Below are 19,734 nucleotides of genomic sequence, written 5' to 3' on the forward strand. Positions count from 1 at the left end.
AAATACCCAGACTTTTAATTGGTTTTCCAAATCAAACATCCGTCCGTTAACAACGTCAATTTCAATCCAAAAAAGTGGTTAGTCAACAAAAAAATGATGAATCAGCATTAAATATTTTATATGAAATATTTTATATGATGATGACTCAGCATTAAACATCCGAATATTTTATATGCGCTTAGTATTTAATTTTTAAATTGTTATAAAAATCTATACATTTTAAATAAAAAATATATTAAAATACATTTGAAAAATTTAAATTTAAAACTATAAAAAAAAATTTAAATTTAAATCTTAATATAAATATAAAACTTAAAAAGATTTTAATTTTAATTTCTTATAATATTTATAAACATTTTAAATATTACAAAGAAATGAATTGATATAGATATTAAATTTAGATATGAAAATATTTATATAGATTCTATATCTAAAAATATTTACAATTAGTAAAATGTATTTAATATTAAATACCCTTTTATAAATTAATTAATTTTTTACAATTATAAATTATGTATTTTGTTGAAAGTTTATCCATTAAGTAATGATTTGTTTTTATTGTAGACATTAAATAATAGCGTTAAATAATTTTTTGGATATATAAAATTGAAAATAATTAATTTCAATAAAATATTACTGTATTTTAATTTATTATTTAAGAAAGATCAAATTTTATTTTTAAATTAAACTAAATTTAAATTGGAATAAAAATAGAAATGATTTTAACAAAAATTAAATCACATAAACTTTCAACAAAATTCAAAAATACATAATTTATAATTGGATAAAAATTAATTAAATTATAAAAGGGTATTTAAAATTAAATAAATTTTACTAATTGTAAATATTTTTAGATATAGAATTTATATAAATATTTTCATATTTAAATTTAATATCTATATCAATTCATTTCTTTGTAATATTTAAAATTTTTATAAATATTACAAAAAATTAAAATTTAAATCTTTTAAGTTTTATATTTATATTAAAATTTAAATTTAAAATTTTTTATAGTTTTAAATTTAAATATTTTTAAATGTATTTTAATATATTTTTTATTTAAAATGTATAGATTTTTATAACAATTTAAAAAATAAATACTAAGTGCATATAAAATATTTGGATGTTTAATGCTGAGTCATCAGCATATAAAATATTTAATGCTGACTCATCACTTTTTTGGCTGACTCATCACTTTTTTGGATTGAAATTGACGCTGTTAACGGACGGATGTTTGATTTAGAAAAAAAAAATAAAAAATCTGGGTATTTATGTGAGAGTTGTGAAAAGTTCAGGTATTTATATGATAATTTTATAGTTCGGGTATTTATGTGAAATTTTTGTAAAAGTTCGGGTATTTTTATACGATTATCCCTACAATAAATAAATACAGTAAGTGAGAGTTCATGCCATGGCCTAATATATACTTGTATATATATATATATACACACACAAGGACAAGAGAGTATCCTCTACCAATTGGTATAGGCTCACATTCTCGTTTAACCAAAATTGATACATATGACGACAGATATTTTGAGTTTAATTTATTTTTTAAAAATATTTTGTTGAAAATGATTCAATTGTTTAGTTTCTAATGGATAGGCTCACATTCTCGTTTAACCAAAATTAAACCACGTTCGCTACATTAGAATCTATAAGGATCCAATATTATTTCAATGTCTCGAAATAATCATCCTCTCTAACTCGATACCCAATTAAGTTTCTAATGGACATATACCCTCAACCTTTGTTATGGATTATTCACGATATTAACCTTACTATAAAGATTAATACCTATTTTGTCACGGATTGTTATAACTTTACATGTAAATTTGATACTAGAATTGGGCATAGGTGAAATTACAATCCCATTAATGACTAAATAATGAATTTGAAAATGGAATTTTAATGTTACGTTCAAAACTTAATATTTTTGTGCCAACATCTTTATTATCATTGCCCCATTTTATTTTATTTTATTTTATTGCGAAATAGACATTGACCCAACTTTTCTTTGTTTTCTCTCGTTTTGGGTTGACGATCACGTTGCCTCGAATAACAACACAACGCAACCAATGAATTGTTCTTTGGATTCTGATAGAAAATGTTAACCGAAACCGAATTAAATAATAACACATAACCGTATAAAAAACGTGATTGTATATAATTTTTAAAACTAAATTCAACAACTATAAAACTTAATATAAAAGAAAATCCTTTATAAAAGTAAGTTTTTTTATATAAAAAAAACAGAGTCTAAAACAAATATGAAAGAATGAAAGCTAAGTAAAATATTAAACCCATATAATTTAGTTTTTAAAATCGAAAACTTAAAACTAAAAGGTAATACAAATCTAAAATATAGACCCTAATCCGTTATCATCTTTGGACTGTTTCTTGAGTACTTTTTCAAAATGAATATGATTTTTTTTTGTCATAAAAGTTGTTATTTAACTCTCCGACTTTTGAAAAATCTAGATTTTTTATTGAACGGTACAATAATTGAGTTAAGAGACAAACATGACAAAACTCGAAAAATTTGACAGTGATTATGTATGATGTGGTTATTCCAACATGTAAAATTAGCTTTCGAGTGGTTTGTGAGATCTCATACATTATCCAATATCGAAATCCATACCATTAGTGATTTTGAATTAATATTGTAAGATGGCATATGAAAAAGTTAATTCACACGATTCAATGATTTAACGAAACAAGAATTCCTAAATTAATTCTATTTCTTTGGTACTTGTTAAGTACACTTCAAACTTTTCCAATATAAATATCGTTTTAGGGTTTTTTATATTTTTTATTTTTTATTTTTTTTTAAAATCATATATATCCTCATTAAACCATATCCACATTAAATTTAATATTTTTAATTAAAAATAAAATTAGAAATCTTTATTAGAGATTATCTAAAAAATTTAAAATGACAACTATTTTAAAACAAAAATAATCTATTTATTAAGAAATAGAGGGAATAGTTAATCGTTCTAAATATTGTTATTTTATCCGTATGTACCATATTTGTTTTTTTATAATTTTACTGCTGTGAGTAATATTTTTAACCCAACAATTATTGGAATTAGAATCCGAACGTTGAGCATATTATAGGAAACAAGTAATGAAGTCATTAACTATATCTTTTTAATATTTTGTATACGTGCAAACATAGAACAAAAAAAGGTAATCGAACAAAAATATTCTGAAATTTTATTCATTTATACAAATTCCAATTACTTCCGGTTGTTTTTAGAGTATACCCAAAACTCCAACTCATATTTTTTTAGCTAATTATATATATATATATATTGTTATGAAATCGAAAGAAATATTAACGACCTGGATATTAGATCGTTAACTATATATATCTATATATATATATATATTCTTCCACCCAAAACACGTTTATAAGATTGTTCAACTTTATCTCTATCTTTTAATATCTTTTTATATCAAAATTTCCATATCATTATCTTCTTATTCTCACATATTTTTTTCTACAGAATCGCGACAAACCATAACACACATACACAAATATCAATTTATGGAGATTGATATATATGTATAAAAAAAATTCACACTAGAGCGAGGCATGAGTTTACAAGTGATGCAATATGGTAACACATATATATATGGGTACAAGTGATGTCAATTAGGTTAGGTTTATGTCTCCCCCACGGCCCAAAAAATGAAAAAGACAGAGACAAATGACATAACAAAAAAAAAAGCAGATTAATTTCGTAACCGAGTGTTCTATACCAAGATATAGATTAATTTCGGAATCGAATCCAACCTATTTAATTTGGAATATACACTTTTTTTTAAATTTAATATTTGAATTTGGGACATATAAATATACGTTTTGTATCATAATTGAGTGGTTGAACTATTCAAATTTGGATATCGACTAATAATTTTTGATTGGGTTACAAAGACCAAATTAATTATATATAATGGATTATGTCCCACATTTTTTTTTGTTATCCTCGTTATTGTCATTGCCCATTTCGTCAAGCCGCAGCCCTTGACTTTTTTCTTCTGTTTCTTTTTAAAAACCCTACAAAAATACCAAAATCTTATAAAATATACCAAAATATATATTAATCTTTAATTTGACAAATAAATACCCCTATATTTTTACGTCTACTAAATTGTTCGTTTTAATGTATTGTAAATTCTATTTTCCAAATGCTTTTTAAAATTCTTGCTAATATACTGCATCTTCCTGTTATAGTTTGTAATTTGATTTACTTAAAATCAAATTTATTAGAATGAATGGGGGAGCTAATACCACGAATACTTTTCAAGAAATATATCTCTTTTTTCTACTTTTTTTGGTTTAGATTTGATGAGAATACATTAAAAAAATACTCGATTGATTTTTAAACAATAATTAAATATATATATATATATATATATATATATACCTATAAAGTTAATAAAATATATAAATAAAAGGGAAAACGCCTACATGTAAAAATGTTACATATATAAAACGTCGAAGTTGCAATTTTTTTTAAAATAAAACAAGTCTACTTAATTATTCCTAAATTAAAAAATAGTTTGAAAATTTTTTAACTTGTAAAAAAAAATGGTGGGATAATTCCACAGAAAATCATTGTGAATTATTCAGAGTAAATACATGAACTTTTTCAGTTTTAAATAATTATACAAAATTTATAAAGCATTCCACATAAATATATGCAATATATATACACACACACACATTTGGATTTGGCCTGGATAGGGAAAACCATGTATCTCTGGAAGGAAAAATACAGGATAATTAAAGAAAGATCAACCACGCCATTATTGTAGCATATAGTAGGAATGAACACGAATCCCTCGACCTCGACTTCGACTTCGACTTCTCCCTTTCTCGGATTAGTTCGGTCTTGTCTGAGAATCCGAACCTCAAGTATCCGCGTCTGTCCCAAAATAACGGGAAGATGTGCCTTCTCTTCTCTGTTTAGAACTTGAATGAGAGGGGATATCGTGAATGATATGTAATGGGAACTTTGATCTGATTAGGAAGCGGATACATATCATCTCGATGCCGACCCAAGTTCCCGGAGGAAGAAAATCTTAAGCAACATGTTCAGAAATTTGACTTTATCCAACGAGCGAGAACAAGCAGGAGTCGAATTTGAGTTTTGCAAGAAGACGGAGATGGAGACGAAGATCCCAACGAGAGAGAGAGAGAGAGAGAGAGAGACGAGATTTACCTCGACGATTTGGAACTGGTGGAAACGAATTCACTTTCGAAGATTTGGAAATGGAGAAACCCTAGACTCCAAACGCCAGGAACTGTAGGGATCGAAGAAAATGGCGCCAATTCTCATTTATATCACTCTTGAAGGGGGGGGGGGGAATTCAAATTTTATCCCTCTTTTACAGTTTTACTATATGTCTAACACGATAATATTTTTTTACTGCATAAAAAAAATAATAATATTTCATGAACATAAAAACAATAATTTTAGTTTATTTTTATTAATTAAAGAAAATACGATTTCTTGTTTTGATTTATTTAATCTTTTCACAACGGCCAGGTATTTTAGTTCCGGTTTTATTTTTGGTATATTCGAATGCATTGGTTTTGCTTTACTTATTTTTATGGTGCTTTTGTTCGATACAAAAGAAAATTTCCCAAACTCAGAGTTCGAGTTTCAAATGATATATGAAATTCAACTCAAATAGTTAAAAACATACATCCAAGTATATGGAAAAGGTCAAGAATTTGCGTCTCTCTACAAAAAATAAACTAAACCCCTTCAGAGACAGCAGTACTCGTGGTGGATGGAGCAGAAGAAACCTCAGGCTGAGCCTCGACGGCCGGAGTTTCTTGCTCGGCCACCGGTGGAGGAGCTTCTGTCTCGGCCGGGACAGAAGTTTCGATAATTTCCGGCGGCTTGAACTTGTTGATGTAATAACTGAGAGACGGCCCGTTGTATTGTGTTGCCTGAGGTTGGGTCGGAGTTTTGCCCACTTGGAGGAGGATGGAGGAAGCAGCTGCAACCGAGATAAGGGCAAGGCCTGCTACTATGGCCGCGGTATTTTCCGCCCCTTCGGATGAAGATCCTGCATTTCCCGAACTTATCACGCTCTCTGCTACATACACTGCAGGCTGCAGAAAAAAAAAAACAAACCCCGAGTAAAGCTATCTCAGCTAAACAATGGAAGTAGAACTCAGTCATTGTTATCAGGTATTGGATGCATTGGTTGAGAGGAATGATTCCATTCTGACCAAATCTCGTCTGGGACGGAAACAGTAACACAAATTTAAGCTGCGTGTTCGATGCAGACTATATATTTCCATGGATTTCACAAGTTGGATAGTGGATACACAGAAAGAGTCTGTCCACTAAATGCTGCATCTTTAAGCTCTAAACGAAAGCTGGAGACACAAATATCGATTCTTGACCGAATGAAACACATGGGTGGAAAGACATTGGTTTTTTAAACAATAATTCCCCCGGATTCTTGAACGAATGAACCATAAGGGTCGTTACGAAGTTGGAGAATACAGCACTACACATTCCCACGGATTCCGCGCGGTGGACAGACGAACGAGAGTGTAATTGACCAATAAACGCAGCATCTGTAGACTCCTAATGACTAAGGAGAGCTGTATAAGCAAACATCGATTCTCATCCGAATGAACCACAAGGCACAAGGGTCGTTACAAAGCTGGAGAATGTAGAGCTTAGAAGCAGAAGTACCAACCTCGACAGAGTAGATGTTGGTCTGACCAGCGGTGTCCTTCTCGACATAACCAGTCCAACCACGTTTTCGAGGCGGAAACGTTCCCACCACTTTAGTCTTGTCTCCGGCCAACCATTCCACGCTCACCTTCCCGACCTGGGTTCCGTTTCATCGGCCAAACGAATTTCAATATTAGCGTTTCAACATGAAATAAAGATTCGAAAAGCGCCATAGATCAATGATGTGTTCTGCCCAGCAATGCACATACCATGAATTCCTACTTTATGATCACCTCAATGACCATGCTATTGAATCCCTATTTTGTTTCTTGATTTATATGGAAATGTTAATTACTGATCATAGACTGCGCTAATTACAGAAATTTCATGCGCTCGTTTACTTGTGAAACTACTTCATCATGCGAAATTACTAGTAGAATTGCAAGCTAAGTTTCTTTATCCAGAGCTTTGATTAGTGGTTCCTTTGGTTTTCATCGTCAGCCCCATGAACGAATAACGAGGCACAAGAACAACAGAAGGATTCTTCAAACAATGATTATAACGAAAACAAAAATCCACAGTTCTCGTAGTTCGCAATCTACGCTAAGTTTTTTTCTGCGAATTCGAAGAATCTTCAAAGCAGAATCAAAACATGTGCAACTCGTCACCTCTTTGTCGGGAGCGCATTCTTCCTCATTACAATCGGGATCATCGGAAGAAGCTCTGACGACGGAGAGGAAATGCTTCCGTCCGGCGAACTTGGACCTGAAGAAGAATCTGTCGAGAGGCTTCGGCGAAGCCAAAACGCAGCCGTTTGGGGATAAGAGAGCATGCGAAGCAGACGCCATGGCCGATTGGACAAAGGAGATGAAACAAGAAATCGGGGGAAAAAAAAAAAAGTAAATTACTAAATTCTAGGGATGTTTTTTTTTATTATTTATTTTTCTTTTTTAATATAGTGAAGATATTTTCGGGGGTGAGGGAGGGAGGGATTGTGTGTTGTGTGGTTGAGCAAACCAATCAGCTACGCGTGCTAAACCAAACCACAAAACTATGATATGTGGGAGGCAACCGGTTATCCGATAACCGTACGAAATCAAAAACAAGTTTCACATTTATTTATTATTTAAGGAGAATTTTCGTTTTTTTTTTCTATAAATAAAACTTACTTTAAGTACTATTATTTTCAAGAATTTATTCCGAATTTTATTAGTTTCATTTGCCAATATTTGGTTTTCTGCAACGAAATCAAATGTTGATTAACCTTTGTGCCTTTTGCTTGGTCTTGGTTGTTTTTATTTATTCTTATTATTTCTCATCGTATGACAGTATTTCAAACTGATTCCATACATGTCAATATCTAAATTTATATTATCAAAGCTTTTTATTCGAACATACGGAATGGGATGTTAAATTATTGAATTAAGCATATAAATTAGTGATGATAACATTCTAATTTACATGTATTAATAATTCCAAAACAGCTTCAGGAAAACGCCTGAGACCCAACACAACACTACACAAGAAACAAATGGAATAAAATTGAAGAAACGAACGAACAGACAAAGAAACTGCTACCACATTGACTGCTCAAAAGACTGCTCTGCTCTCTCTTTTCCCGCATCAGCCCAAAAAAGAAAAGACCTTTTATGAGATGGAAAAGAGCAGAGCAATGTGTTACAAAACCCGGTTAGTAAAATTAAACCCTAAACCCGGTTTACCCATCCCCATAATCTTCTCAGGATTTTATTTAAGTGCGGAAAACCAAAGGGTAATATTCTGTTCAAGTTCATTGCACAAAGAGAGGAGTAATACCTGAATCACTTCTGTTGCAACTTGCATGGGATTATTACCCCAACAGCCTCCCCTTGGTTAGCCAATACTGCTGGAACCTTTGCCTTGCATACTCCATGTAGTCGAAGTCGATTTCGTTCACGTGTTCCTGAAATTTATTTTAGGATGATCCATTTTACGCAATCCGTACGATGAAGAAGCACAGATGGATGATGACGGCGGAAAGTACCGATATTATTCCCCACAAGCCCCATACTAGATGGCTCGCCAGTGTATACTTTTCCACATCTTCAAGCAGCGTCTCCACCTCCGTATCGCTGGGCTTCTCACCTGTAGAAGAGAGGCCGGAAAGTACTTTGTATTCACTTGTATGCTTACAGAAGAAGAGAGAAAGGAGAGGACTGAAATTAGGGGTGATCAATTTGGTTACTAACCGAGTGACTAAACCGATCCGAACCGAATAACACATAACCTCAACTGAACCGAATCCGATATAAAAATTGAATGACTATGATTTCTCTAAAACCCAAAAAAAAAATCCTAACCGTACCAAATAAAATAAATTAAACAGAGAAACCGGAGATTTCTTTGAAAATGACTATTTTAATCAATAAAAAAAATTCTAACCAAACCTAGACCGAAATAGAACCGAACCGAATTTCATATAACACGGAATGGTTATAATTTTTCTAAAAGTGAAATAACAGAACCCAAACATACCTGAACATGAACCCGAATCGAAACCCAAATGGCCACCCTGACGAAAATTCTCTACAACAGGGAAAAAATAATTACCGGAAGAACTCAGATAGATTTGCAGAAAGTGCCGACGCTCCTCAACACCTATAGGAGTCAGGTACGATGGTCTCATCATATCCAAAAGAGTGGAGAGAAACAAAATATCTCAAACTTGTTTACGGGAAATAACCACTTACCCGGATATTTGCTGTAATCCAAAATGTGAGGAGTTTCAGTATGGTAGTCGGCTGCCATCTCACAGAAGTGGTTAGCTATATCATAGGCAATTGGGTTGTAGCTTGCGTACTCGTAATCCTACGCCACAGCCAACATGAGAGTGTACATTAGTTGTTTCCGATAGAATAGAGTATCTACATTACAAGCATGTCCAAAGAAAAGAATTTTAATGGTATGAGAGATAGCGACTTACGATGATTGTTATTGATCTGGTCTCTTCATCGATCATTATGTTACCATACTGTAAATCATTGTGGCAGAATCCAATATGTTCGTCACCCCTAGAAAGTTGTTTCTGAAGTAACATAATTTCTTCCTCTATAACATCGAGACCAAAGGATTTAGCCTCTACGGGAGAAGCCAACCTCTTGCAAGCACTCAACCAGTTTCTGAAGCACAGAAAGGAAGGGGGCAAATATTAAAAGACTGGAAACTGATGATGAGAAAGAGCAAACGGGACCTGACCTTTTCTAGCATGAAAAATAGGAAAGACAGAAACATACCGTAGTCTATCCCAAACCCAGGCCTTCTTCTCACCAGACATTTCAAGATTGTGAAACTCCTTCATTTTGGCAGCTATACGGACAGATATTTCGGGATCACGCAAATCGCATGCAGATAATGTCTGAAAGTTTCAAAAATCCTAAATTTAATTTACTGAGCATCAAAGATCATTAAAAAGAATTATCAGCTGAAAATAAAGCTCATCAAGAATATGTCATTGTGAGAAATGGAGACTTGTACTTCTAAAACACTGGAGCAGGAACAAATCTTCCAGTCAACAAATTTCAATGAAGTTACTGAGCAAACTCAAAATGTGAGAAACAGAATATGTACCCGAGCGCAGATGAACTCTTCGATACGACCATTGCGGAACCGCTCTAATAACAGTGGGCCTTGTCCATGTCTCGACATGGACTCGAATGTTCTGATCTCATCCTCACGGTCAAAGAATATGTCCACACCCTCACCATAAATCCTAACCACAACCTTACGCGAGGGACCACCCGCTCTTGTCGGCCATTTTATCTGGAAGACCTCGTTGGTCATCGCACCCTTTAAGGGGATAACCTGCAATGCCTTTGAATCAATCACATCCTCCCACTCAGATGCTACAGCTTGTAGTGCATCCTTGACTTCTCGGGGAAGACGGTATTCCTTATTCTCTACGTCTTTTTTGTCAGCTACCATCGTCTTTCGTCAGGCTAATATATCCACAAAGCACACCAAGAAAGTCCCTAATTACAAAGAAATCGATTCAGACAGATGCAAAGAATCACCGCAGGAAGTGCCTGATTGCATGTAACTCTAGCCAAACAGAGATAAAATGACAATTAAAAGCTCAGTAACGAAAACAAATCGATTTTTTCAAGCTGCGTATCTTTGATCAGTAAATCCGAAGAAGTAATTGTATTCCAACAACCAAAACGAATAGATCCAACACACCAATCTCGATTCTATTTCCCAAGAGCGAACTAATCCGATTACTTCGAGATCAAGAAAAGAAAACCTTCCAGGACAATTTCCGCGAATTATCCCGAGAATCAAACAGAAACATACAAGCACCGAAACATCTTCCGATAGTTCGAACCATGAAATCGCGACAAAGGCTTTAAAAACGTGCATGCAAAGGGAATCGATTCCGAATCCATACAAAAAAAAAAAAAAAACAAATCGAACAGGATCATCAGTGATTATCGCTTACCTTTAACAAACAAAGATTCTTCTCCGCCGCGTTCTTCTCCGATCGATCAGTCAGAAGATTTCCGGAATCAGAACGAGTGAAGAAAAACGCAAGCCGGAAAATCAGAGATCACGAGAACGCAGGGAGAGGAGGATTCAGCTTCGACAACAACTAGAAATCGAAATGGTACTTTTGTGGCCTGGAGATATTATTATATACGACGAAGACGAGAAATCTGAGCCGTTGGATTTCTCCGGTTTCTGCCTCCTGCGATTTGGTGTTTTTTCAGAAACTCGGAGAAGAACCCTCTAACCGAAAAAAAAGGTCTTCTTACCTGGGAATAATGAATAGTCGTACGAGCTGATAGAACTGGTAAACTTCACATGCATACATTTTTTTTTAAAAAAAAAAAACTTGACAGATTTATTTTAAAATAAATTGAAATGTGTAGTGTGTGGAAACAGTTTCCTAAATCTCATTACACCAAATAAAAAAATATCATAGATTAATTAGTCAACGGTCCATTTATATCTAAACAGATCTTGCAAAGGGCATCATTATCATATCATAATCTCACATTATAGTATGGTCTGCGTTAGCTTTTATACAGTTGGCGTGAACAGAGACAGATGTCGATTTAGTTAGTGGGATCACAGTACCAACCTTGGAAATTCAGAAAAAAGGTATAATCCATCAATTTTTTTATGTATAAATACGCCCAAAACAAAAGAGGCTAAAAACAAACTTTCATTAACGAATGATCTTGTAATGTTAATATGGGGCACATCATTGTGTCTTCCCCCATTACAATATAAACTATATTCAGAAAAAGAGGTCGCCAGTAATATGGTTAGTTCAATAATATATTAATGTATCTAAATCGAATTTAATAATATGGTTCTCCAAAACCAAACCAAATATAAAAAAAATAAAAGGCATTTTTAAATCAAACAAATGATTTTACGAAATGTAAAGCTTTGTCCACTGAAGTTGTAGCCGACCTTAGCTCAGTTGGTAGAGCGGAGGACTGTAGTGTGAAGCAGTAAAATCCTTAGGTCGCTGGTTCGAATCCGGCAGGTCGGATCATCATTTTTTAATTACCTTATTTATTTTGAAATCCCGTACACTGTGACGTGACATAGACTTTGTGATTTTTGGAAATACAATTTATATAATCCAAAAAGGAAGATTTAGCCATAATAAAATCACCCAAAGTTATAAAAAAAAAACAAAGAAAAATTCTGGTACTTTTTTTTTTGTTAATCCGAAAGTTCACCAGACCTTCGACCCGATGTAAATACCCCTCCCCATCATCAAGAATCGAACCGCTGACGTGAAGGCATGTTGATCCACACCTCAACCACTCGCCCACGCTGTTGGGTTCAGAATAGCAGACCAAAATCGAAACGATTGCAGAAACGCAAATAGAAAACCCTTGCTTGAGAATAAGTAAAAAACAACATCTAAAATTAAATACAGATATTTCAAACATTAGTATTTATTAATCTAAATCAACTTTTTATTTTTAATCTATCTACCGATTTAAAACTTTACTAATATATCTTAATTTAATTTATAATATATTTATAATATTAATTTATTCTGTTATTATCTGAATTACAGATACTTATGTAATATATTTATACGTAATATACATATATGTGATGCATAGAATAGATTGACATGACAGACACGTGACTTCTGACGTGTCGTCCTGTGACGCTTACCACGAACGCCATCATCCGTAGGGCCAAAAATAAACCGCAACTTTATTCTCTTATAAACCTGTAGTCTGAATGAGAATTCGTTTCTTCAACTCCCACTTTTCTGATCGTCTTTTCCCCTTCTCTCCATCATCATTTTCTCCGTTCTTTTGCAATCGCCGGTGGTTTTAGGGTTTTTTTTTCTGCAACAGCGACGACATGGCCACTCTCGGAGGCGTTCGTGATTCTTCCGGTAGCCAGAACAGTAGCGAGGTCGAGAGCCTCGCTCGTTTCGCTGTCGATGAGCACAACAAGAAGGAGGTTCCGTTTTCTCAGTTTATCTTTCGATTCTATGTGTTTTGGTTGGTTACTGGATCTGAATAGCTAATTAGTGTAATTTATCCGACTATCTTCTCTCGATCTCTCGGTAAAATGGTGTTTTCCTTGGATTGTGTTTTAGGTATCGGTTCATTAGGGTTTCGATTCCATGGCTTGATTGTTAAAGGCGTTGATATGTTTGTTTGTGGTCCTGAGAGGCGTAGATTTTGGTATGGTGATTATGATGATGGGGGTGATGATAATGGTTTTGGTGCTCTCTTTTTTTTTCCCTTTCTTTTGTCTCCTGCAGAATGCCCTGCTAGAGTTTGCGAGGGTGGTGAAAGCGAAAGAACAGGTGGTTGCAGGAACTCTGCACCATCTGACTCTGGAGGTCATTGAGGCTGGTAAGAAGAAGCTTTACGAAGCTAAAGTTTGGGTGAAGCCATGGATGAACTTCAAGGAGTTGCAGGAGTTCAAGCATGCCGGTGATTCCCCTTCGATCACTTCGTCAGATCTTGGCGTAAAGAAAGGTGACTACAGATATACGTATTCGTCTGTGTGTGTGAATGTCCTTCTCGTGGGACTCAGGGTAGTAGCCGATGACCACATTGGGACAAATTGATAGTGTCGGGATACATATATATGATTCCGAACATAGAAATTGTAGTGGGTTAGAGGAAAAAAAGGGACTGAATCAGGAAATGGGTTTTGATCAGATGGGCATGAATCTGGATGGAGGGCAGTCCCAGTGCACGATCCCGAAGTGCAGCATGTTGCTGATCACGCTATCAAGACCATCCAACAGAGATCTAACTCTTTATTCCCTTACGAGCTTCAAGAGGTCGTGCACGCTAATGCTGAGGTACGAGTTACTGTTTCGCAATACTTGTTGCCAACCTGAAACACCTAACATCTTTGTCCAACAAATCCACTATTGATAATCACTCCGTCGTTTCATGCCTTTGAATATGTTCAATAGAGTTTCCAAGTTTGGTTTAAGACAGCAAATGAAAGTGAGTGAGTGTTAAGTGGTTCTGGATTCAAGATTTCAGCTTAGCAGCGATAACTGGTGGAATGTGGGTGACAAATCTGTGTGCAGGTGACAGAGGGGGCTGCGAAATTCGATATGCTTCTGAAAGTGAAGAGAGGGGAGAAAGAGGAAAAATACAAAGTGGAAGTCCACAAGAACCATGAGGGCGCTCTCCATCTCAACCACATGGAGCAAGACCACTCTTGAACTCTCTCTACATCCATATGGTGCATCTCCTTTAATAAACCTTAATATAGTGTTGTTTGCTCTGTAAGATGAACTGCGGATCCTCTCTTTAAGTTGTTGGACCAATATGCCAGCTTTGATTTTTTCTTCTTTTTCACTACGCGTATTTGATTACTTATAATTTACGACCAATCCTAAACACTAGACATTAAATTCAAAGCCCTAGATTTCAATACCCAATTTTAATTTCTAAACCCTAATTCTTATATCAATCTTAAACCATAAATTCTTAATCCCTTCTTTACCATAAACTAACTAAGCCATATTAGAATTTAGAGTTTAGAATTTTAAATTTTAGGATTGATTTATGAATTAGAATCTGTAGTTTAGGGTTTATAGTTAGAGGTAAATCAGTAATAGTAAGATAAGAAGAATAGTGAAAGTGAAACAAAGAGAATTACAATAACCTTATCAAGTGATTTGATTAGTAAGATATTTATAATTTTTAATCAGGAGGACATATGGTTGGGTATTTATCTGTTTGATTCCGTTTAAATTAAGATGGGAACAAGGAAACAACAATTTACACGATTGAAAAAAATTAAGGTGGAATGGCACACATGTAAATTGTCAGAAATCTTGGTCTATTTATGCTATGGGCTTCTCACTGGGCTTTTGGGTTTTGTCCCTTGAAGAATCGCTCCGACCTTTCCGGTTCTGTCTATTTCTCTGAAGCTCGAGGCTGCTGCAACAGACTGACGAAGACGAGGGAGCAGAAAACAGTGACGACGAAGGGGGAGGAGGAGGAGAAGAAGAAGAAGAAGAAGAAGAATGCCTTTCGTGTCAAGAATACGTAGACAATCTGATTACAATATCTTTTCGTCTTCGATTCCCATCGTAATCGACAATGGCGCCAATTACTTCCGAATTGGGTGCCCTAATCATAAACCCTAATTCCTCTTTACTCCAATTGATCTCGCTTGTGTTCGAGAAAAACGGCGTCAATTTTGAAGTTCCTATGGATGTTTGGTTTCAGGTGGGCAGGAGAGACTGACCCTCGTGTTATTTTCCGCAACATCGTGCAGAGACCTCGCCACAAAGCCACTGGTAATGGTTCTTAATACGTTTCCATGTTCATTTGTGTTGGTGTATTTCCGTATCGGTGTATATTTGCACATGGATTTCTCTTTACTGCTCTCTTGGTGGTATGGTAGGAGTTAGAGCAAAATTCTGAATTCTGTCACTTAGTTTCTAGAGCTACGAAGGAATCTAATGTTAGCTTCCAATTTGTTCTGTTTCTGAGTAGTGATATTTATGTTGTCTGTCGACACTTCTGTCCCAGAAAATCTTCGTTGTGGATGTACCAACATGTCTTGTCTTATCCGCGAGGTTTCGACTGTGACGAGCCTTGTAAAGGAGCAATTTTTTTAGTTGGAGTATTTTGATGGGTTGTCTTGCTTGTATTGTATGTGTGTCTCCAGTTATAACTGTATTCTTTTTTCATCTTTTCTTCTTGCAGGCGAAACCGTTACTATTGTCGGTGACCAAGATCCTTCCCTGATGAAGTATTTTGACTGCACTCGCTCAGGACCTCGTTCAGCTTTTGACAGCAACGTGGTTTATCAATTTGAGATCATGGAATATGTACGAATGAATCCTCGAACCCTCAAATCATTCTTACCGTTTGAATCTTGGAATATCTATGTCTCTTGTGTCCATGAATTTATTGCTCCTACCATGTCTGCATCCTGTTAATTGCTTTTCATATTTTCTTTGTTTTGGCTTCAATCTCTGTTGTCTCTTATCCCAAGTTGTTATATATATTCTGTGAGGTTCTTCGACGGGTTTCTTTCTGCTTTGATCACTTAGATTACATTATTGAATCAAATACCTGACAAAAATGTTTTTCATTTTCTATTCAACTTTCTCTATGTTAAACCTTTGATAAAGAAGCTGTGAACATTTGTTTACCATATTTTCTTTGTTCTTTCTAGGTTCTCGACTTCGGCTTTGATCGGTTGGGTGCTGATGGCTCAGGGGTATGCCATGGATCTTGTTCTCTTTCTTTATTCCAAATTTTCTGTTTTCTCTTTATACATAAGATCGCTTCTTGATTTATCGGCATTCGAGGGCAGGACAGATCAATCATCCTGTCCTAATAACGGAATGTGTGTGCAACCCAGTTCATTCACGCAGCAAAATGGCAGAACTGCTTTTTGAGACATATGGGGTTCCTTCAGTTGGTATGTCTCCGATATCTTTTGGATAAATGCTAAAAAGGCTGATGTGTTTTTCATTAGATCAACTTACTGAAAACAGGTTTAAGATAATGTTTACGATACTTATTATTTTACTGCTTTCTGCTTTAATTTTTTCTCTTGTGTTATTACAGCATTTGGAGTTGATGCTGCTTTCAGTTACAAGTACAATCAACTGCATGGAGTTTGTAAGAAAGACGGCATTGCTCTCTGTCCTGGCTTCACCACAACACATGCTATTCCGGTACATTGTTATGAATACACCATATTCAAGCTTGTTTGCATAATGTTAAGAATTCTGAAGCTTCATCAATTTCTCTACTGAAAATGTCCAGTCGATATTATTAGCTTATGCTTAATTGCGTCACTAAGCTAGTACACGGTTTCCTTGGTTATCAGTTCGTTGACGGAGAACCGATTTTCAGAGGATCCTGCCGGACCAATATTGGTGGATACCATGTCACTGATTATTTAAAGCAGCTTCTTTCACTTAAATACCCTTACCATTCGTGAGTGTTTCTTGACAAGGTCCTTTTTTTCATTTTCTTTTCGAAAAATTTCTTATGTTTTATATTTTATTATTTTCCTTGTCCTTCGAGCTTTACTACAGGTCTAGGTTTACATGGGAGAAGGCCGAAGATTTGAAAATGGAACACTGTTATATTGCTCCTGATTATGCTTCTGAAGCTCGGCTATTCCAGGTAATTTGAAGAGCCTTTTTCTCTTGCCTCTTTTCTCGGTCTGTAAAATCGTTAAACTAAAATTGCATGGTTGTTGACTAGGAAGGGAAGAAGGAAGCCGAGGAGAAAACCAGGTGTTGGCAGCTTCCATGGGTTCCTCCTCCCACAGAAGCTCCTCCATCAGAAGAAGAGATCGCGAGAAAGGCTGCTATAAGGGAGAAACAAGGTCAAAGGTTGCGAGAAATGGCTGAAACAAAGAGATTGTCGAGGATAAATGAACTGAAGAACCAACTACACAGCCTGCAATTCCTTCTGAAGCAACTGGATCAGGTTGAAGAGGATGACATTCCATCTTTTTTGTCAGACACTGGTTATGCGTCCAGGCAAGAGATAGAATCTACCCTTTTGAAAGTGACACAGTCTCTACAAAAAGCAAGGGGCGAGCCGAAAAATGACCCAACTGAGAATGAAGATAAAACCGATTCTTTTACCGAGAAGTTCCCTCTCATAAATGTTCCCGACGATATGCTTACACCTGAGCAGGTTTTTTTCCTCTCTCCCAGAAACAGCTAAAAAAACGTCCTCACAGTCGTTAAAGTCAATATCTTATATAATTTCATGAATTTCCATGCACACCATGATGACATTTCCACTTGGCTATGGCATTATTTGCAGCTCAAGGACAAGAGGAGGCAGGTATTTCTTAAAACAACAATGGAGGGTCGGCTGCGAGCTAAACAAAAGCGTAACGAGGAGGAACTCGAAAGAGAAAGAAGAAATCAATTAGAAGAGGCAAAACGCCGGTGAGTAAACAATAAAACATTCACCTTACTATTTTTATAAGTTTTATCGTCAAGTTTGGTTTACAGTTAAACGAGTATATTCATCGTTGCTTCTGCATTGTGCACTCTGCCATACCTTTCAGTAGATTCTGTATACAGTTATTGTCTGTTTCCTGCTACTTCTGAATCATATGAACTGTTTTTTTCCCCTTTACATTTGGTTATAGCGGGAATCCCGAGCTATACTTAGAAGAGATGCGGGTTCAGTACAAAGAGGTTTTCGAAAGAGTAGAGCAAAAGAAACGGCTCAAAACAAACGGGTCCAATACAAACGGAAATAACAAGTCGGGCGGTGTTGGGCGTGGGGAGCGGTTAAGTGCTGCACAGAGGGAAAGAATGCGACTTTTGACGACGGCTGCATTTGATAGAGGGAAGGGAGAGGATACTTTCGGTGCCAGAGACGAAGATTGGCAACTCTACAAGCTGATGAGCAAAGATAACGACGACGACGATGAAGGGCCGGATGCTGATGAGGCGGAGCTGGCCCGGTTATCCTACAGGCTTCGGGAAATCGACCCGACATTTGTTCCGAAGGAAGAAGCAGATTCCACTACTCAAGCATCCACTGAGGCACCCCGTTTTCGTCCTCTGACAGAAGAAGACTTCAAGATCGTAATAGGCGTGGAGAGATTCCGTTGCCCCGAGATCCTATTCCATCCAAACCTGGTGGGAATCGAGCAAGTGGGCTTGGACGAGATGGCAGGTGTCTCGATAAGGAGGCTGCCGCCAAGACACGATGAGGAGGGCGAAGGCATAGACGAGAGACTAGCGAGTTCTGTCCTCATGACAGGTGGGTCGTGTCTGATTCCCGGGATGAAGGAGCGGTTGGAGACGGGGATTCGGATGATAAGACCGTGCGGGTCGCAGATACAAGTGGTTCGAGCCATGGATCCCGTCCTTGATGCTTGGCGTGGAGCGTCTGCTTATGCTTCTGATTTGAACTTCTTGCGGCAATGCTTCAGTAAGACGGATTACTATGAGAAAGGTGAGGATTGGCTTAGAAGATACCAAATCAGATACTCTCTGTGATTCTCTTTTGATAGAATCTCGTCTTTTAGGTAATTTATGTGCACTTTTATTAACTATCTTTTCTTTTTTGTAAAATTTTATTAGCTATCTTGCAAGCATTACAATGTTATTATCATCTGTTCTGTTCATTAAGATAGCTTGTGAACAGTTGTGTTTGATTTTGCGTGTTTGTGTCTGTTTTTGGACAAGTTTACACACATCATGGTTTTGGCAATTTGGTAATTAGAATAGGGAAAAAAAACTCAACTTTATACCATTAATGGAATAAAATCTGTATTTTTGGGCTCTTACAGAAATTATTGTACAAATACAACCGGGAAACTGCCGAAATAAATTTAATTTTGTATATTTATTTATTTATTTATAACATTTTATTTTAATATCTGTATTCAGAATCCATATCTTAATACAGTTCTTATTAAATAATCTCATTATTTTAGCACCTATATATTTCAAAGATATTGTATACTGTCGAATTGACAAAACAAATGTTTTTTTTTGTTATCCATTAGAAGTCATCGT

General features: G+C 35.4%; 4 protein-coding genes and 1 non-coding gene across 11 annotated transcripts; 3 read left to right on the plus strand and 2 right to left on the minus strand.

Annotated features, from left to right (window-relative positions):
- Positions 1-5,654: 5,654 nt before the first annotated feature.
- On the minus strand, positions 5,655-7,627 carry LOC104799332. Its single transcript, XM_010521790.2, has 3 exons — positions 7,382-7,627; positions 6,736-6,870; positions 5,655-6,136 (listed from the first exon to the last, which is right to left on the minus strand). Exons 1-3 carry the CDS (start codon positions 7,559-7,561, stop codon positions 5,774-5,776), a joined length of 678 nt encoding a protein of 225 aa, XP_010520092.1. The 5' UTR covers positions 7,562-7,627; the 3' UTR covers positions 5,655-5,773.
- A 481-nt stretch (positions 7,628-8,108) lies between these two features.
- Positions 8,109-11,474, minus strand: LOC104799333 (probable choline kinase 2). 5 transcript variants are annotated; one of them, XM_010521793.2, is made up of 9 exons: positions 11,188-11,474; positions 10,320-10,687; positions 9,986-10,107; positions 9,676-9,871; positions 9,443-9,560; positions 9,228-9,350; positions 8,737-8,837; positions 8,529-8,655; positions 8,109-8,357 (listed from the first exon to the last, which is right to left on the minus strand). In XM_010521793.2, the coding sequence occupies exons 2-8, from the start codon at positions 10,671-10,673 to the stop codon at positions 8,563-8,565; spliced, it is 1,107 nt and encodes a 368-aa protein (XP_010520095.1). In that variant the 5' UTR covers positions 10,674-10,687; positions 11,188-11,474; the 3' UTR covers positions 8,109-8,357; positions 8,529-8,562. The 5 variants fall into 5 exon arrangements, with proteins under 5 accessions (XP_010520095.1, XP_010520094.1, XP_010520093.1 ...); XM_010521792.2 differs by having other exon boundaries at positions 8,109-8,325; positions 10,320-10,720; positions 11,188-11,471; XM_010521791.2 differs by having other exon boundaries at positions 10,320-10,720; positions 11,188-11,470.
- Positions 11,475-12,162: 688 nt separating this feature from the next.
- On the plus strand, positions 12,163-12,249 carry TRNAY-GUA. Its single transcript is given in 2 exon segments — positions 12,163-12,199; positions 12,214-12,249. It is a non-coding gene; the product is annotated as a tRNA-Tyr (tRNA).
- A 720-nt stretch (positions 12,250-12,969) lies between these two features.
- LOC104799337 (cysteine proteinase inhibitor 6) lies at positions 12,970-14,560 on the plus strand. The gene is made up of 4 exons (XM_010521798.1): positions 12,970-13,190; positions 13,498-13,717; positions 13,904-14,049; positions 14,287-14,560. The coding sequence occupies exons 1-4, from the start codon at positions 13,089-13,091 to the stop codon at positions 14,422-14,424; spliced, it is 606 nt and encodes a 201-aa protein (XP_010520100.1). The 5' UTR covers positions 12,970-13,088; the 3' UTR covers positions 14,425-14,560.
- A 507-nt stretch (positions 14,561-15,067) lies between these two features.
- LOC104799335 (actin-related protein 5) lies at positions 15,068-19,409 on the plus strand. Of its 3 annotated transcripts, XM_010521795.2 has the most exons (11): positions 15,068-15,335; positions 15,440-15,510; positions 15,923-16,047; positions 16,398-16,442; positions 16,544-16,646; positions 16,796-16,905; positions 17,061-17,170; positions 17,272-17,362; positions 17,444-17,884; positions 18,017-18,144; positions 18,351-19,409. In XM_010521795.2, exons 1-11 carry the CDS (start codon positions 15,235-15,237, stop codon positions 19,210-19,212), a joined length of 2,187 nt encoding a protein of 728 aa, XP_010520097.1. In that variant the 5' UTR covers positions 15,068-15,234; the 3' UTR covers positions 19,213-19,409. The 3 variants fall into 3 exon arrangements, with proteins under 3 accessions (XP_010520097.1, XP_010520098.1, XP_010520099.1); XM_010521796.2 differs by lacking the exons at positions 15,068-15,335; positions 15,440-15,510 and having other exon boundaries at positions 16,009-16,047; positions 16,539-16,646; XM_010521797.2 differs by lacking the exons at positions 15,068-15,335; positions 15,440-15,510 and having other exon boundaries at positions 16,022-16,047; positions 16,587-16,646.
- Positions 19,410-19,734: the final 325 nt, after the last annotated feature.

This window comes from Tarenaya hassleriana, unplaced genomic scaffold (genome assembly GCF_000463585.1).
Source record: "Tarenaya hassleriana unplaced genomic scaffold, ASM46358v1 Cleome6, whole genome shotgun sequence".
Classification (NCBI taxonomy): domain Eukaryota; kingdom Viridiplantae; phylum Streptophyta; class Magnoliopsida; order Brassicales; family Cleomaceae; genus Tarenaya; species Tarenaya hassleriana.

Coding starts and splice junctions, on each gene's coding strand:
- LOC104799337 (XM_010521798.1), top strand. CDS start 13,089: ATGGCCACTCTCGGAGGCGTTCGTGATTCTTCCGGTAGCCAGAACAGT. Junction 13,191..13,497: donor ATGAGCACAACAAGAAGGAG/GTTCCGTTTTCT, acceptor TGTCTCCTGCAG/AATGCCCTGCTAGAGTTTGC. Junction 13,718..13,903: donor AGATCTTGGCGTAAAGAAAG/GTGACTACAGAT, acceptor GGTTTTGATCAG/ATGGGCATGAATCTGGATGG.
- LOC104799332 (XM_010521790.2), bottom strand. CDS start 7,561: ATGGCGTCTGCTTCGCATGCTCTCTTATCCCCAAACGGCTGCGTTTTG. Junction 6,871..7,381: donor AATGCGCTCCCGACAAAGAG/GTGACGAGTTGC, acceptor AACGGAACCCAG/GTCGGGAAGGTGAGCGTGGA. Junction 6,137..6,735: donor CCAACATCTACTCTGTCGAG/GTTGGTACTTCT, acceptor TTTTTTCTGCAG/CCTGCAGTGTATGTAGCAGA.
- LOC104799333 (XM_010521793.2), bottom strand. CDS start 10,673: ATGGTAGCTGACAAAAAAGACGTAGAGAATAAGGAATACCGTCTTCCC. Junction 9,351..9,442: donor GGATTACAGCAAATATCCGG/GTAAGTGGTTAT, acceptor TGACTCCTATAG/GTGTTGAGGAGCGTCGGCAC. Junction 8,838..9,227: donor CGATTCGGGTTCATGTTCAG/GTATGTTTGGGT, acceptor TCTCTTCTACAG/GTGAGAAGCCCAGCGATACG.
- LOC104799335 (XM_010521795.2), top strand. CDS start 15,235: ATGCCTTTCGTGTCAAGAATACGTAGACAATCTGATTACAATATCTTT. Junction 16,443..16,543: donor TGGGTGCTGATGGCTCAGGG/GTATGCCATGGA, acceptor AGGGCAGGACAG/ATCAATCATCCTGTCCTAAT. Junction 17,171..17,271: donor CTTAAATACCCTTACCATTC/GTGAGTGTTTCT, acceptor GCTTTACTACAG/GTCTAGGTTTACATGGGAGA.